At 43.2% G+C, this 17,621-nt stretch overlaps 1 protein-coding gene across 18 annotated transcripts in view; it reads right to left on the bottom strand.

Annotated features, from left to right (window-relative positions):
- ABLIM2 (actin binding LIM protein family member 2) overlaps positions 1-17,621 on the bottom strand; it is a 308,934-nt gene that overhangs the window by 207,432 nt on the left and 83,881 nt on the right. For all 18 annotated transcript variants that reach the window (XM_038744827.1, XM_038744831.1, XM_038744830.1 and 15 more), the window contains exon 2: positions 2,524-2,667. In XM_038744827.1, the coding sequence (XP_038600755.1) occupies positions 2,524-2,667 (144 nt within the window). The remainder of the gene's footprint in view (positions 1-2,523; positions 2,668-17,621) is intronic.

Below are 17,621 nucleotides of genomic sequence, written 5' to 3'. Positions count from 1 at the left end.
CAATAAATGCGACTGAATGAATGAAATAATGAATGACTCTCTTCATCATCATCATCATCAATAGTATTTATTGAGCGCTTACTGTGTGCAGAGCACTGTACTAAGTGCTTGGGAAGTACAAGTTGGCAACATATAGAGACAGTCCCTACCCAACAGTGGGCTCACAGTCTAAAACTCTTTATGCCTTTGGGTTTTTAACTAGACTGAATTATAGTGACAATTGCAATATTTGTTACATGCTTACTTTGTGTAAGGCACTGTTCATAAGCACTGGGGTAGATTTAAGTCTATCAGGTCAGATTCAGTCCCTGTCCCACAGTCTTTTAGACTGTGAGCCCACTGTTGGGTAGGGACTGTCTCTATATGTTTCCAACTTGTACTTCCCAAGTACTTAGTACAGTGCTCTGCACACAGTAAGCGCTCAATAAATATGATTGATTGATTGATGGGGCTTCAAAGCCTTACTGAAGGCCAATCTCCTCCAAGAAGCCTTCCCTGACTAAGCCCTCCTTTCCTCTTCTCCCACTCCCTTCTGCGTCCCCCTGACTTGCTCCCTTTATTCATCCCCCTTCCCAGCCCCACACCACTTATGTCCATAGCTGTCATTTATTTCTATTATTACTAATAATAATGATGGCATTTATTAAGTGCTTACTGTGTGCAAAGCACTGATTAATGTCTGTCTCCCTGATTCTAGACTGTAAACTCATCGTGGGAAGGGAATGTGTCTGTTTATTGTTGTAGTGTCCTGTCCAGAGTACTTGGTACAGTTCTCTGCATACAGTAAGTGCTCAATAAATATGATTGAATGAACGAATGAATGAATGAGGCTCAGTCTAAGTAGGAGGGAAAACAGGTCCTGAACCCCCATTTTGCAGATGAGGAAACTGAGGAACAGAGAACTGAAGTGAGTGGCCCAAGGTCACAAGGAAACAATAATAATAATGATGGCAGTTGTAAAGCACTTACAATGTAATAATAATAACGGTATTTGTTAAGTGCTTACTGTGTGCAAAGCACTGTTCTAAGTGCTGGGGAGGTTACAAGGTGATCAGGTTGTCCCACGGGGGGCTCACAGTTTTAATCCTCATTTAACAGATGAGGTAACTGAGGCACAGAGAACTTAAGTGACTTGCCCAAAGTCACACAGCTGACAGCTGACAGAGACAGAATTTGAACCCATGACCCCTGACTCCAAAGCCCGGGCTCTTTCCACTGAGCCATGCTGCTTCTCATTCCAAGCACTGTTCTAAGCCCTGGGGTAGATACAAATTAATAATAATAATAATAATAATAATAATAATAATAATAATAATAATAATATTTGTTAAGCGCTTACTATGTGCAAAGCACTGTTCTAAGCGCTGGGGAGGTTACAAGGTGATCAGGTTGTCCCACGGGGGGCTCACAGTTTTAATCCCCATCCCCTCCGCATCGTCTCCCCATCCCCTCTGCCTTACCTCCTTCCCCTCTCCACAGCACCTTTATATATGTATATATGTTTGTACATATTTATTACTCTATTTATTGATTGATTTTATTTGTACGTATTTATTCTATTTATTTTATTTTGTTAATATGTTTTGTTTTGTTCTCTGTCTCCCCCTTCTAGACTGTGAGCCCACTGCTGGGTAGGGCCTGTCTCTATATGTTGCCAACTTGTACTTCCCAAGTGCTTAGTACAGTGCTCTGCACACAGTAAGCGCTCAATGAATACGATTGAATGAATGAATGAATCCCTATTTTACAGATGAGGTACCTGAGGCACAGAGAAGTGAAGTGACTTGCCCAAAGTCACACAGCTGGGAGTTGTCGGAGCCGGGATTTGAACCCATGTCCTCTGACTCCAAAGCCCGTGCTCTTTCCACTGAGCTTTGTACTTCCCAAGCGCTTAGTACAGTGCTCTGCACACAGTAAGCGCTCAATAAATACGATTGATTGATTGATTGAGTGAGCCACGCTGCTTCTCTAATGAATGAATCAGACGGGACGATGGGACCCAGCCCCTGTCCCACGTGGGACTCACGGTCTTCATCCCCATTTTCCAGATGAGGCAACTGAGGCCCAAAGAAATGAAGTGACTTGCCCAAAGTCATCATCATCATCATCATCATCAATCGTATTTATTGAGCGCTTACTATGTGCAGAGCACTGTACTAAGCGCTTGGGAAGTACAAATTGGCAACATATAGAGACAGTCCCTACCCAACAGTGGGCTCACAGTCTAAAAGGGGGAGACAGAGAACAAAACCAAACATACTAACAAAATAAAATAAATAGAATAGATATGTACAAAGAAATAGAGTAATAAATATGTACAAACATATATACATATATACAGGTGCTGTGGGGAAGGGAAGGAGGTAAGATGGGGGGGACGTCACACAGCGGACGCGTGGCCGAGCCGAGATCAGACCCCACATCTTCTGAATCCCAGGTCCGTGCGCTTCCCACGGTGTCCCGCTATTTTTGGAAGGAAGGAGGATAGATCGGGGTGGCGGAAAAGGCGGCAGGAAAGCTTACCTTTGCAAACAAAGCATTTGATGTGAAAATACTTGCTCTGGACCCTGAGGACCTCTCCTTTACACACCTTCCCGCAGGTGTCACAGAGAATGAGCGAGCTCGGAGGCTTCTCCAGGTGGCTGTGCGGAGCCTGCTGAGGGGACACTGCCGAAGACAAAAACACAAAGGCATCGTGACATTTTGACACACGTTAGGAGCAAGCAGGGCGGCCTAGTGGAAAGAGCCCGGGCCTCGGAGTCACTGGACCTGGCTTCGCTTCTCTTATCCCAGCTCCTCCGCTTATTTTATTTTTTATATTAATGTCTGTCTCCCCCACTCTAAACTGTAAGGTCTCTGTAGGCCGGGAATACATCTATTTATTGCCGTATTGTACTCTCCCAAGCACCTAGTACAGTGCTCTGCACAAATAAGTGCTCAATAAATATGACTGAATGAATTAATTAATTTAATCATCATCAATCGTATTTATTGAGCGCTTACTATGTGCAGAGCACTGTACTAAGCGCTTGGGAAGTACAAATTGGCAACATATAATAATAATAATAGCATTTATTAAGTGCTTACTACATGCAAAGCACTGTTCTAAGCGCTGGGGAGTTTACAAGGTGATCAGGTTGTCCCATGGGGGGCTCACAGTCTTAATCCCCATTTTACAGATGAGGGAACTGAGGCCCAGAGAAGTGAAGTGACTTGCCCAAAGTCACACAGCTGACAAGTGGCGGAGCCGGGATTTGAACCGATGACCTCTGACTCCAAAGTCCGGGAGCTTACTACGTGCAAAGCACTGTTCTAAGTGCTGGGGAGGGTACAAGGTGATCAGGTTGTCCCACGTAGGGCTCACAGTCTTAATCCCCATTTTACAGATAAGGGAACTGAGGGACAGAGAGGTTAAGTGACTTGCCCAATGTCACACAGCTGACAAGTGGCAGAGCCGGGATTAGAACCCATGACCTCTGACTCCAAAGCCCGTACTCTTTCCACTGAGCCACACTGCTTCTTATTCTCCCAAGTGCCTAGTACAGTGCTCTGCACAAGTGCTCAACAAATATGATTGAATGAATGAATGAATTTAATGATAACAATAAAAATAATGATGGCATTTATTAAGCGCTTACTAGTGCAAAGCACTGTTCTAAGCGCTGGGGAGGTTACAAGGTGATCAGGTTGTCCCACGGGGGGCTCACAGTCTTAATCCCCATTTTACAGGTGAGGTAACTGAGGCAAAGAGAAGTGAAGTGACTTGCCCAAAGTCACACAGCTGACAAGTGGTGGAGCCGGGATTAGAACCCATGACCTCTGACTCCAAAGCCCGTGCTCTTTCCACTGGTATTCGTTAAGAGCTTACTATGTGACAGGCACTGTACTAAGTGCCTGGACTGTTACTAGCAAAACGGGTTGGACAAAGTCCCTGTCCCACATGGGGCTCTCAGTCTTTTAACTCCATTTGACTGTAGACTGTAAGCTCCTTGTGGGCAGGGAATGTGTCTGCTTATTGTTACATTTTCCCAAGTCCTTTGTACAGTGCTCTGCACACAGTAAGGGCTCAATGAATATGATGGAATGAATTTGACAGATAATAATAATAATAATAATAATAATAATAATAATATTGGTGTTTGTTAAGCACTTACTTTGTGCCAAGCACTGTTCTAAGCGCTGAGGTAGATACAAGGTAATCAGGTTGTCCCACGGGGGGCTCACAGTCTTCATCCCCATTTGACAGATGAGAGAACTGAGGCCCAGAGAAGTGAAGTGACTTGCCCAAAGTCACACAGCTGACAAGCGGCGGAGCCGGGATTTGAACCCATGAAGCACGGGCGGCTTCTCTAACCACGCTGCTTTTCTAGGCACAGAGAAATGACGTGACCTGTCCAAGGTCACACTGCAGACATGAGGAAGAGCCGGGATTAGAACTCAGGTTCTTCTGACTTCCAAGCCTGGGCTCGATCCACTAGCCCGTAAGAAGGAAGTCTTGTCTGCTGTGTGACCTTGGGTGGGTCACTTTCCTTCTCCGTATCTCGGTCACCTCATTTGAGAGGCAGTGTGGCCTCGTGGATAGAGCATGGACCTGAGTGTCAGAAGACCCAGGTTCTAATCCCAGCTCTCCCATTTGTCTGCTTTGTCATCTTGGGCAAGTCACTTCACTTCTCTGTGCCTCAATTATAAATAATAAATAATGATGGCATTTATTTATTTATTTAGCACAGTGCTGTGCACACAGTGAGGGCTCAATAAATACGACTGAATGAATGAATAAATGAATTTGTTAAGCGCTTACTATGTGCAAAGTAATGTTCTAAGTGCTGGGGAGGTTACAGGGTGATCAGGTTGTCCCACGGGGGTGCTCACAGTCTTCATCCCCATTTTACAGATGAGGGAACTGAGGCCCAGAGAAATTAAGTGACTTGCTCAAAGTCCCATAGCTGACAATTGGCAGAGCCGAGATTTGAACCCATGACCTCTGACTCCAAAGCCTGTGCTCTTTCCACTGAGTCATGCTGCTTCTCATAGAGATGGGTTAATCTCATCTCTAAAATGGGGATTTTGACTGACAGCACCACGTGGGACGAGGACTGTGTCCAACTCGATTCGCTTGTATCCACCCCAGTGCTTAGTACATTGCCTGATATATCGTAAGCACTTAACAAATACCATCATTACATTATTATTATTATTATTATTATTATTATTATTATTATTATTATTATTATTACAGTTCCTGGGACATAGTAAGCGCTTAACAAATACCGCAGTTATTATTAATCATCATTATCTCTCCTGAAGATGGGAGAAAAATAAATGACTACATAGACGAAGAGAGGTTGGGGCTGGAGAGAAGCAATGTGGTATAGTGGCAAGAGCACAGATTTGGGAGTTAGAAGACCTGGGTTCTCTCTGCTGTGTGACCTTGGGCAAATCACTTCACTTCTCTGGGCCTCAGTTCCCTCATCTGCATAATGGGGATTCAATATCTGTTCTCCTTCCTATTTAGACTGTGAGCCCCATGAGGGACCTGATTATCTTGCCTCTTAGAACAGTGCTTGGCACATAGTAAGCGCTTAACAAATGCCATCATTATTATTATTATTATTATTAAAGAGCGGCCAGAGAGATGGGAGGAAAATCAGGCGAGGACAGAGTAAATGAAGCCATTTGTAAAATTGCTTGTCTCACCAGCTCACTTTCTCATTCAATTTCATTTTACTTTTTAAGCCCTTGCTCTGTCATATGCCAAGTGCTGTCAAGATAAAATAACCAGAGCAGACCCAGTCCCATTTTACAGAGGAGGAGACTGAGGCACAGAGGGATTCAGTGACTTGCCTAAGGTCACACGACAGGCCAGAACCCAGATCTTCTGATTTCCAGGATCATGCTCTCTCCACCAGGCTACTCTGCATCCCTATTTAGAAAAAGAGTAAAAACCTACCCACAAATTACAAACAGTTCTTACTTCTCGGCTGGGAATCTGATGTAATGATAATAATTAATAAATCCATCAGTCGTATTTATTGAGAGCTTACTAAGTGCAGAGCACTTTATTTAGTACTGGGAAGAGTACAATATAACAATATAACAGACATATTCCCTGCCCACAAAAAGCTTAAGGTCTAGAATGGGAGACAGACATGAATAGAAATAAATAAATTACGGATATGGACATAAGTGCTGTGGGGCTGAGGGACAGGTGATTAATGAGAAGCAGCATGGCTTAGTGGAAAGAGCCTGGGCTTGGGAGTCAGAGGTCATGGATTCTAATCCCGCTTCTGCTACTTGTCTGCTGTGTGACCTTGGGTAAGTCACTTAACTTCTCTGGGCCTCAGTTCCCTAATTTGTAAAATGGGGATGAAGTCTGTGAGCTCTATGTGGGACACTCTGATGACCTTGTATCTACCCCACTGCTTAGAACAGTGCTTTGAGCGCTTAACAAATACCATTATTGTTATTATCGTTATTATTAACGGGTGCAAATCCAAGTCCAAATTCATTCATTCATTCAATCGTATTTATTGAGCGCTTACTGTGTGCAGAGCACTGTACTAAGCGCTTGGAAAGTACAAGTTGGCAACATATAGAGGCGGTCCCTACCCAACAACAGGCTCACAGTCTAGAAGGGGGAGACAGAGAACAAAAGAAAACATATTAACAAAATAAAATAGACTAAATATGTACAAATAAAATAAATAAATATAATAAATAAATATAACAAATATAATAAAGACCACACAACTGACAAAGCGAATACTAGAACTCAGGTCCTTGGGACTCCCAAGCCCGTGATCTATCCACTAGACCACACTGCTTCTCAGTTCCTAAGCAGCGTGGCTCACTGGAAAGAGCCTGGGCTTTGGAGTCAGAGGTCATGGGTTCAAATCCCGGCTCCGCCAATTGTCAGCTGTGTGACCTTGGGCAAGTCACTCCACTTCTCTGGGCCTCAGTGACCTCATCTGCAAAATGGGGACAAAGACTGTGAGCCCCAAGTGGGATAACCCGATCACCCTGTATCCTCCCCTAACACTGTACTGAGCGCCTAGGCCTGGAAGTCTTAATGACTTGCAAGTAACCTTTCTGGATCTCAATTTCTTCATCCGTCAAATGGGGATAAAATAACCTCTCAGCTTCCCCTCCTTATTTCACCCTCTCCTGTCACTTCAGCACTGTTAGCTCATTGCGGGGAGGAAATGTGTCTGTGGTAGTGTACTCTCCCAAGTGCCTAGTTCAGTGCTCTGCACATAGTAAGCGCTCAGTAAGTACCACTGATTGATTGATTGATTCTGTATCACCAAAACCCTCTGGATCCCCTCCTTTCCCCGCCCCCCGCAACCTCACACTACACTTATGCCCATATCTTTTTACTCTAATGCATTCCCCTACCTATAATTCATTCTAGCGTTCATCTCCCCAGCTATATTTTCAGGTCTTTGAGGGGAAGGATCTAGTTTACCAATTCTATTGCACTCTCCCAAACACTAAAATAATAACAATAATAATAATAATAATAATGATAATAATAATGGCATTTGTTAAGCGCTTACTACGTACCAAGCACTGTTCTTAGTTCTGGGGAGGTGATCAGGTTGTCCCACGTGGGGCTCACAGTCTTAATTCCCATTGTCCAGATGAGGTAACTGAGGCACAGAGAAGTGAAGTGGCTTGCCCAAAGTCACACAGCTGACAAGGGGTGGAGCGGGATTAGAACCCATGACCTCTGACTCCCAAGCCCGGGCTCATTCCACTAAGCCATGCTGCTTGCTCTCCTCAGGGTCAAAACTCAAAAAGTATTACTCATTCATGGATTGATTGATTGACTGATGGATTGACTGAGACCTGCTCTCCCTGTCACTAAAAATGGTGAATGCCAAACTGGACAGGGACTATGTCTAGTTGTCTTGTATATAAATAAATAATAATAATAATAATGGCATTTATTAAGCGCTTACTATGTGCAAAGCACTGTTCCAAGCGCTGGGGAGGTTTCAAGGTGATCAGGTTGTCCCATGTGGGGCTCACAGTCTTAATCCCCCTTTTACAGATGAGGGAACTGAGGCCCGGAGGAGTGAAGTGACTTGCCCAAAGTCACACAGCTGACAATGGGCGGGGGCAGAATTTGAACCCATGACCTCTGACTCCAATTCCCGTGCTCTTTCCACTAAGCCACCTAGCACACTCTCCGCACATAGTCAGTATCCAGGTTGAGTTGACATGTTACGTTTGAGTGATTCCCTCAGTCAATTAATCAATCGTATTTATTGAGCGCTTACTGTGTGCAGAGCACTGGACTAAGCGCTTGGGAAGTACAAGTTGGCAACATAGAGAGACAGTCCCTACCCAACAGTGGGCTCACAGTCACACACCCCCTCAAGGCACGGGGGGGGTGTGTGTACTATTAAACCTGCTTTCCCCAGACTGAGTTTTACACCCTAAATAGCCACACAGAGATAACTTCTAGACTGTGAACCCATTGTTGGGTAGGGATTGCCTCTATCTGTTGCATAGCTTAGTGGAAAGAGCCCGGGCTTGGGAGGCAGAGGTCGTGGGTTCTAATCCCGCCTTTCTCACCTTGTTGTGTGACTTTGGGCAAGTCACTTAATTTCTTTGTGCCGCCGTCGACCCCCGGCCCACGTCATCCCCCGGGCCTGGAATGCCCTCCCTCTGCCCCTCCGCCAAGCTAGCTCTCTTCCTCCCTTCAAGGCCCTGCTGAGAGCTCACCTCCTCCAGGAGGCCTTCCCAGACTGAGCCCCTTCCTTCCTCTCCCCCTCGTCCCCCTCTCCAGCCCCCCATCTTACCTCCTTCCCTTCCCCACAGCACCTGTATATATGTATATATGGTTGTACATATTTATTACTCTATTTATTTATTTATTTTACTTGTACATTTCTATCCTATTTATTTTATTTTGTTGGTATGTTTGGTTCTGTTCTCTGTCTCCCCCTTTTAGACTGTGAGCCCACTGTTGGGTAGGGACTGTCTCTATGTGTTGCCAATTTGTACTTCCCAAGCGCTTAGTACAGTGCTCTGCACATAGTAAGCGCTCAATAAATACGATTGATTGATTGATTGATTGATTGATTGATTGTGCCTCGGTTACCTCGTCTGTAAAATGGGGATTAAGACTGTGAGCCCCAAGTGGGATAACCTGATTGCTTTGTATCATCTCCCCCTCGTCCCCTTCTGCATCCCCCCCATTTTACCTCCTTCCCTTCCCCACAGCACCTGTATATATGTATATATGTTTGTACATATTTATTACTCTGTTTATTTATTTTACTTGTACATATCTATTCTATTAATTTTATTTTGTTAGTATGCTTGGTTTTGATCTCCATCTCCCCCTTTTAGACTGTGAGCCCACTGTTGGGTAGGGACTGTCTCTCTATGTTGCCAACTTGTACTTCCCAAGCGCTTAGTACAGTGCTCTGCACACAGTAAGCGCTCAATAAATATGATTGATTGATTGGCACATATTAAGTGCTTAATAAATGCCATTATTCTTCTAGACTGTGAGCCCACTGTTGGGTAGGGACCGTCTCTATATGTTGCCAACTTGTACTTCCCAAGCGCTTAGTACAGTGCTCTGCACACAGTAAGCGCTCAATAAATTCGATTGAATGAATGAATGAATATTTAAAAACAATAAAATGGCTGCCATACCATTCCATTTATGGCAATTTAGGAAGAATATGCATGAATGTTCTGAATTAAATTGCAGGATTAATGTCAGTTGCATCGACTTCAAAGGGGTCACACGTATTAGACTGTCAGGCAGAGTTTATAGGGTTTATAAACTTTCTCCCATTTCAAACTGGAAATGTAATAATAATAATAATGGCATTTATTAAGCGCTTACTATATGCAAAGCACTGTTCTAAGCGCTGGGGAGTTACAAGGTGATCAGGTTTTCCCCTGGGGGGCTCACAGTCTTAATCCCCATTTTACAGATGAGGGAACTTTGGCACAGAGAAGTGAAGTGACTTCCCCAAAGTCACACAGCTGACAATTGACAGAACTGGGATTTGAACCCATAACCTCTGACTCCAAAGCCCGGGCTCTTTCCACTGAGCCACGCTGCTTCTCATGTAGCAAATGTAGCAAAACTAAGGCTATAAAGCTGGAAGCTGTGCTGTCCTAGTGGAAAAAGCCCAGGCCTGGGAGTTGGAGGACTTGGGTTCTAATCCCAACTCTATCCCTTTACCGTTAGGTGACTTTGGGCAAGACATTTAACTACTCTGAGCCTCAGTTTCCTCAACTGTAAAATAGGGACTTAATGCCTATTCTCCCTCCCCTTAGATTGTGAACACCTATGTGGGACATGGACTGTGACAAGATTATCCTGTATCTTAACCAATGTCACAATAATAATAATAATAATAATAATAATAATAATAATAATAATAATAGTGTTTGTTAAGCGCAGCCGGGTTGTTTAGGATATATATGGCTATTAAAGCAAGTTTGGCAATTTGTGGAGTTACAGTGCTGTAGTTGAACTTATGAGTTTGATATTTGTTGTATGTTTCACTGACTTTGCAGATGGTTCTCGCAGGTGTTTTGTTCATTGATTTTAATGATGGGGTTTCAAAAAGTTAGATAAGAGTAGTTATGTTGAGGCATTTTATGAAACAGCACCTTTACTAGCAAAACCATCAGTCCAGGAATTATTAAAGCAAACTTGGTTATTTTTTAAGGGCAGATTTTCACTTTCTTAAAAAAATAGCTTTATTCCTTCACCGAATTATTGTAGCTAGGTGCATTGTAATGATATGTTTCTCCTTGAATCAACGGAGAAGCAGCATGGCTCAGTGGAAAGAGCCCGGGCTTTGGAGTTAGAGGTCATGGGTTCGAGTCCAGGCTCTGCCAATTGTCAGCTGTGTGACTTTGGGCAAGTCACTTCACTTCTCTGTGCCTCAGTTCCCCCATCTGTAAAATGGGGATTAAGACTGTGAGCCCCATGTGGGACAACCTGATCACCTTGTCACCTCCCCAGTGCTTAGAACAGTGCTTTGCACATAGCAAGCGCTTAATAAATGCCATTATTATTATTATTATTACTATTATGTGCCAGGCACTCTACTAAGCGCTGGGGTGGATACAAGCAAATCGGATTGGACACAGTCCCTGTCCCACGTGGGGCTCACAGTCTCCATCCCCATTTTGCAGATGAGGGAACGGAGGTCCAAAGAAGTGAAGTGACTTGGCCAAGGTCACACAGCAGTCAAGTGGCAAAGCTGGGATTAGAACCCATGACCTTCTGACTCCAGGGCCATGCTCTATCCACTAAGCCACACTGCTTCAGCAACAAATAAACGGTGCTTGACTCATCAGACACATGGGTTCTTACTGAAATTAAGTATTCATTTGATTGGAAAATATACCATTTTGAGATAGGGTATTGCAAACTCACTTTGGGCCGGGGAACGTATCTGTTTATTGTTGCATTCTCCCCTGTCAAGCTCTGCACACAGTAAGCGCTCAATAGATATGACTGAATGACTTAATGAACTCTTACTGAACTCTTACTGAAGTTTCTTTTGGAAAAAAAATCTAAATTTTCCCTCCTTTAGATGGAAATATTTTGAATCTTTCTGAAGTGGGAGTTTAAATGTTGCTGCCATCGTGTGATTTTAAACAGAAACTGCAATTCTATGCATGGTGTGGCTATATTGGCCTCCCAATACGCTGTGTGCAATATCACCAACTAGTTTGGGAATCATTGGTTTCTGCCTAACAAGCTGTGGATTTATTATTATTATCATTATTATTATTATTATTATTATTATTATTATTATTAATATTATATAATAATGGTATATGTTAAGCACTTACTATGTGCCAAGCACTGTTCTAAGCACTAGGGTAGATAAAGGGTAATCAGGTTGTCCCGTGTGGGGCTCACACTTTTAATCCCCAATTTTACAGATGAGGTAACTGAGGCCCAGAGAAGTGAAGTATCTTGCCCAAGGTCACACAGCAGACAAGTGGCAGATCCAATCAATCAATCCATCATATCTATTGAGCGCTTACTGTGTGCAGAGCACTGTACTAAGCGCTTGGGAAGTACAAGTTGGCAACACATAGAGACGGTCCCCACCCAACAGTGGGCTCACAGTCTAGATGCGGGATTAGAACCCATGACCTCTGACTCCCAAGCCCGTTTTTATTTTCATTCAGTTAAAGAACAAAGCAGCGTGGTCTAGTGGACTGAGAGGCAGAAGGACCTGGGTTCTAATCCCGGTTCCACTTTTCTGCTAGGGACCTTAGGTAAGTCACTTCAGTTCTCTGTATCTCAGTTACCTGATCTGTAAAATGGGGATTAAGACTGTGAGCCCCTTATGGGATATGGCCTGATAACTTTGTATCTACCCCAGTGCTTAGAACAGTGCCTCACAGATAGTAAGCTCTCCCAGCATGGCTCCGTGGAAAGAGCATGGGCTTTGGAGTCATAGTTCCTGGGTTCAAATCCCGACTCTGCCAATTGTCAGCTGTGTGACTTTCGGCAAGTCACTTAACTTCTCTGTGCCTCAGTTACGTCACCTGTAAAATGGGGATTAAGACTGTGAGCCCCCCATGGGACAACCCGATCACCTTGTAACCTCCCCAGCGCTTAGAACAGTTCTTTGCATATAGTAAGCGCTTTATAAATGCCATCAAAAAAAAAATTGTTTTGTCTTGTTTTATCGAATCGTCTCTGACTCATAGCAACTCCATGAACACATCTTTCCCAGAACGCCCCCCGCTCTCCATCTGCAATCGTTCCGGTAGTGCATCCACAGAGTTTTCCCGGGAAAAATCCGGAAATGGTTTACCATTGCCTCCTTCCGGCTCAGCATATACCGTTTAAAAAATCCCAACAAGTAATTCATCATCAATCGTATTTATTGAGCGCTTACTATGTGCAGAGCACTGTACTAAGCGCTTGGGAAGTACAAATTGGCAACATACAGAGACAGTAATTACATTAGTCTCTAACATTTTTGAGATTTCAAGGGCCTAGTACCAAGCCCCGCACACTCCAACTGCCCAGTATATTTTCTGGTAATGAAGCTTGTTATTTGTTTATGTGCCAACCACTGTACTAAGCGATGAGGTAGATACAAGCTTATCAGATTGGACGCAGTCCGTGTCCCACACGAGACTCACGATCTTCATCCCTATTTTACTTCTCGGAGGCCCAGGGAAAAGAAGCGACTTGCCCAGGTTCACACAGCAGATACGAGGCAGAGGCGGGATTAGAACCCAGGTCCTTCTGACTCCCAAGCCCGGGCTCTAGCCACCAGGCCGCTCCGCTTCTCATCTATATGTTGCCAACTTGTACTTCCCAAGCGCTTAGTACAGTGCTCTGCACACAGTAAGCGCTCAATAAATACGATTGAATGAATGAATGAATAAATAAATACCACTGATCGATGGATTGATTAATCATTTCGCTAGAACAAAAGTACATACGAAACCAGGGTGGAGAAATTCTTTCATTTATGATAAGTGGGGCTGACTCATGAACACCACACTTAACACATACACACCCCGAAAAAACCACACCCCTTGTCCAAATCACCACGCACCTGAATCTTTGAGCCACTGGAAATATGCCAAAACCCTGTTTGTTCAAACAGGAAGCAACGTTCATTACACTCAGCACAACAACAGGAAGGTTTGCCAGCTGAAAAGTCAGTGTTGTAAAACCTGGGGAGCTTAGGCTTGGGAGTCAGAAGCACCTGGGTTTCAATCCTGGCTCCACCACTTGTCTGCTGTGTGACCCTGGGCAAGTCACTTCACTTCTCTGGGCCTCAGTTCCCTCATCTGGAAAATGGGGATGGAGACTGTGAGCTCCATGTGGGACAGGGGCTGTGTCCAACCCAATTTGCTTCTATCAATCTCAGCCCTTAGTACAGTGCCTGGCACATAGTAAGTGCTTGACAAATACCACAATCATTATTATTATTATTACCATTCAATATAATAATATAATAATATAATATAATATAATATAATATAATATAATATAATATAATATAATGATATATAATATAATATAAAGATATTATGGCATATTAATATATTATGTAAGATACAATATAATATAATATAATATAATATATGATATGTTATATAATATAATGTAATATAATATAATATAATATAGCATAACATAACATAATATACTATAATACAATACAATATAATATTAGTATAACATAATATAACATAATATAATATAATATAATATAATATAATATAATATAATATAATATAATATGATATACTATAATATAATATGATATAATATAACATAATATAATATAATATAATATAGTATAATGTGATATGATATGATATAATGTAATATAATATAATAATATAATATAATATAATATAATATAATATAATATAATATAATATAATATAATAATATAATGTAATATAATATATAATATAATATAATATGATGTAATATAACATAATATAATATATTATATAATAACAATTACTATTATTATTATTATTATTGGGAAAGTAACAGTCCTGGTTCTCAAAAACAAAATCAGGTCCTCTAACCTGTGTATCAAAAGATGGGGAATACATTTATTTTTAGACAGGTATGACTAGCAAGGACTAGACCGATAAAATCTCTGAAAAAAGGATTTGGGAAGTACAACTCGAGAAGCGGTGTGGTCTAATGGGAAGCGCACAGGCCTGGAAGTCGGAGGACCTGGGTTCTAATTCCGCTTTGTAGTTGCCTGCGGTGTGACCCTGGGCAAGTCACTTCACTTCTCTGGGCTTCAGTTTCCTCAACAGTAAAATGAGGATGAAATAACTGTTTTCCCTCCTATTAAGAGTGTGCAGCCTCTGTGGGAAAGGTACTGAGTCTGACCTCATTAACTTGTAGCAATTCCAGCGCTTAGAGCAGTGCGTGACCCCTATTCATTCATTAATTCATTCAACCGTATTTACTGGGTGCTTACTGTGTGCAGAGGACTGCACTAAGCACTTGGGAGAGTACGATACAACAATGAACAGTCACAATCCCTGCCCACAATGAGCTCACAATCTAGAGGTGGGGAGACAGACATGAATACAAATAAATAAAATGAGAGATGTGGACATACGTGGTGTCTCTCTGGGAGGGGGCGAAGAGCAAAGGGAGCAGTGTGGCTTAGTCTGGGAAGGCCTCCTGGAGGAGGTGAGCTCTCAGTAGGGCTTTGAAGGGAGGAAGAGAGCTAACTTGGCAGATGTGCGGAGGGAGGGCATTCCAGGCCAGGGGGAGGACGTGGGCTGGGGGTCGACGGTGGGACTGGCAAAAATGAGACATAGTGAGGAGGTTAGCAGTGGCAGAGGAGCGGAGGGTGCGGGCTGGGATGGAGAAGGACAGAAGGGAGGTGACGTAGGAGGGGGCGAGGGGATGGACAGCCTTGAAGCCCAGGGTGAGGAGTTTTTGTTTGATAAGGAGGTGGATGGGCAACCTCTAGAGTTGTTTTTTAAAACAAGCAGGCTGACACGTCCTGAATGTTTGTGTAGAAAAATGACCTGGGCAGGAGAGTGACGTATGGGCTGGAGTGGGGAGAGACACCCTAGTAAGAGATTTGTCTCCCCCTTCTAGACTGTGAGCCCACTGTTGGGTAGGGACCGTCTCTATATGTTGCCAGTTTGTACTTCCCAAGCACTTAGAGAGCTCAATAAATACGATTGATTGATTGATTGATTAACAAATACCATAATAATAATGATGATAATTACTGCATCTACCTACCCACGCTGTTACTTAAGCCATAACTCATGAGCAGAATCCCTTTCCTATTTATTCTTCCTCCTATCTATAAATCTGTCTCCCCCTTCTAGACTGTGAGCCCGTTGTTGGGTAGGAACAGTCTCTATATGTTGTCGACATGTACTTCCCAAGCGCTTAGTCCAGTGCTCTGCACACAGTAAGTGCTCAATAAATACGATTGAATGAATGAATGAATTTTAGTGAGTATCTCCCTCACTAGACTGTCATCTCCTTGAGAGCAGGGATCATGACTATCAATCCTTCTAGACTGTGAGCCCATTGTTGGGTAAGGACCATCTCTATATGTTGCCGACTTGTACTTCCCAAGCGTTTAGTACAGTGCTCTGCAATCAATCAATCAATCAATCATATTTATTGAGCACTTACTGTGTGCAGAGCACTGTACTAAGCGATTGGGAAGTACAAGTTGGCAACATATTGAGACAGTCCCTACCCAACAGCGGGCTCACAGTCTAGAAAATCCAGGAAGTACTCAGTAAATATCACTGTTAGATTACGGCTATTGGCTTGCGTTATTCTTGACTAAAAATCAACATCTTGTCTTGTCTTAAGCCGTCGAGTCATTTCCGACGCATAGTGATGCCACAGACACATCCCTCCGAGAAGGCCCCGCTCTCCATCTGCAATCATTCTGGTAGTGGATCCACAGAGTTTTCTTGGTAAAAATCCAGAAGTGGTTTACCGCAGTACCATTCATTCAGTGGTATTTATTGGACACTTACTGTGTGCAGGGCATTGTACAGAGAAGCAGCGTGGCTCAGTGGAAAGAGCATGGGCTTTGGAGTCAGAGGTCCATAGTCCGACTCCCCCCTCGTCCCCCTCTCCATCCCCCCCATCTTACCTCCTTCCCTTCCCCACAGCACCTGCATATATGGATATATGTTTGTACATATTTATTACTCTATTTATTTATTTATTTATTTTAATTGCACATACCTATTCTATTTATTTTATTTTGTTAGTATGTTTGGTTTTGTTCTCTGTCTCCCCCTTTTAGACTGTGAGCCCACTGTTGGGTAGGGACTGTCTCTATATGTTGCCAACTTGTACTTCCCAAGAGCTTAGTACAGTGCTCTGCACAGAGTAAGCGCTCAATAAATATGATTGATTGATTGATTGACTAAGCCAATTGCCAGCTGTGTGACTTTAGGCAAGTCACTTAACTTCTCTTAAGTTAAGTTGAGAAGCAGCGTGGCTCAGTGGGAAAGAGCCCGGGCTTTGGAGTCAGAGGTCATGGGTTCAAATCCCGGCTCTACCACTTGTCAGCTGTGTGACTTTGGGCAAGTCACTTAACTTCTCTGGGCCTCAGTTCCCTCATTTGTAAAATGGGGATGAAGACTGTGAGCCCCACGTGGGACAACCTCATCACCTTGTATCCTCCCAGCGCTTAGAACAGTGCTTTGCACATAGTAAGCGCTTAATAAATGCCATCATTATTATTATTATTATTATTATTATTATTATTATTATTCTCTGTGCCTCAGTTACCTCATCTGTAAAATGGGAATTAAGACTGTGAGCCCCCTGTGGGACAACCTGATCACCTTGTAACCTCCCCAGCGCTTAGAACGGTGCTTTGCACATAGTAAGCGTTTAATAAATGCCATCGTTATTATTATTATCATTATTAAACTCGAGTCTCCGCCTTGGACTCTCTCCCGGGCCGCTGCTGGCCGGCACAGGGGAGTTTGATTTGTAGCCAATGGCCTGACACTCGCTAGCCACTGCCCAAGCTAGGAATGGCATGAACAGGCCTCTGCTTCCCTCTCCCTCCCCTAGGCGAGGCTGGTAGAGGACTGGAAACTCTCCAGGTGCC

Source organism: Tachyglossus aculeatus, chromosome 4 (assembly GCF_015852505.1).
Source record: "Tachyglossus aculeatus isolate mTacAcu1 chromosome 4, mTacAcu1.pri, whole genome shotgun sequence".
Taxonomy (NCBI): domain Eukaryota; kingdom Metazoa; phylum Chordata; class Mammalia; order Monotremata; family Tachyglossidae; genus Tachyglossus; species Tachyglossus aculeatus.
The sequence above is the reverse complement of the archived record's forward strand: the minus strand, read 5'-3'. Positions and strand labels throughout refer to the sequence as shown.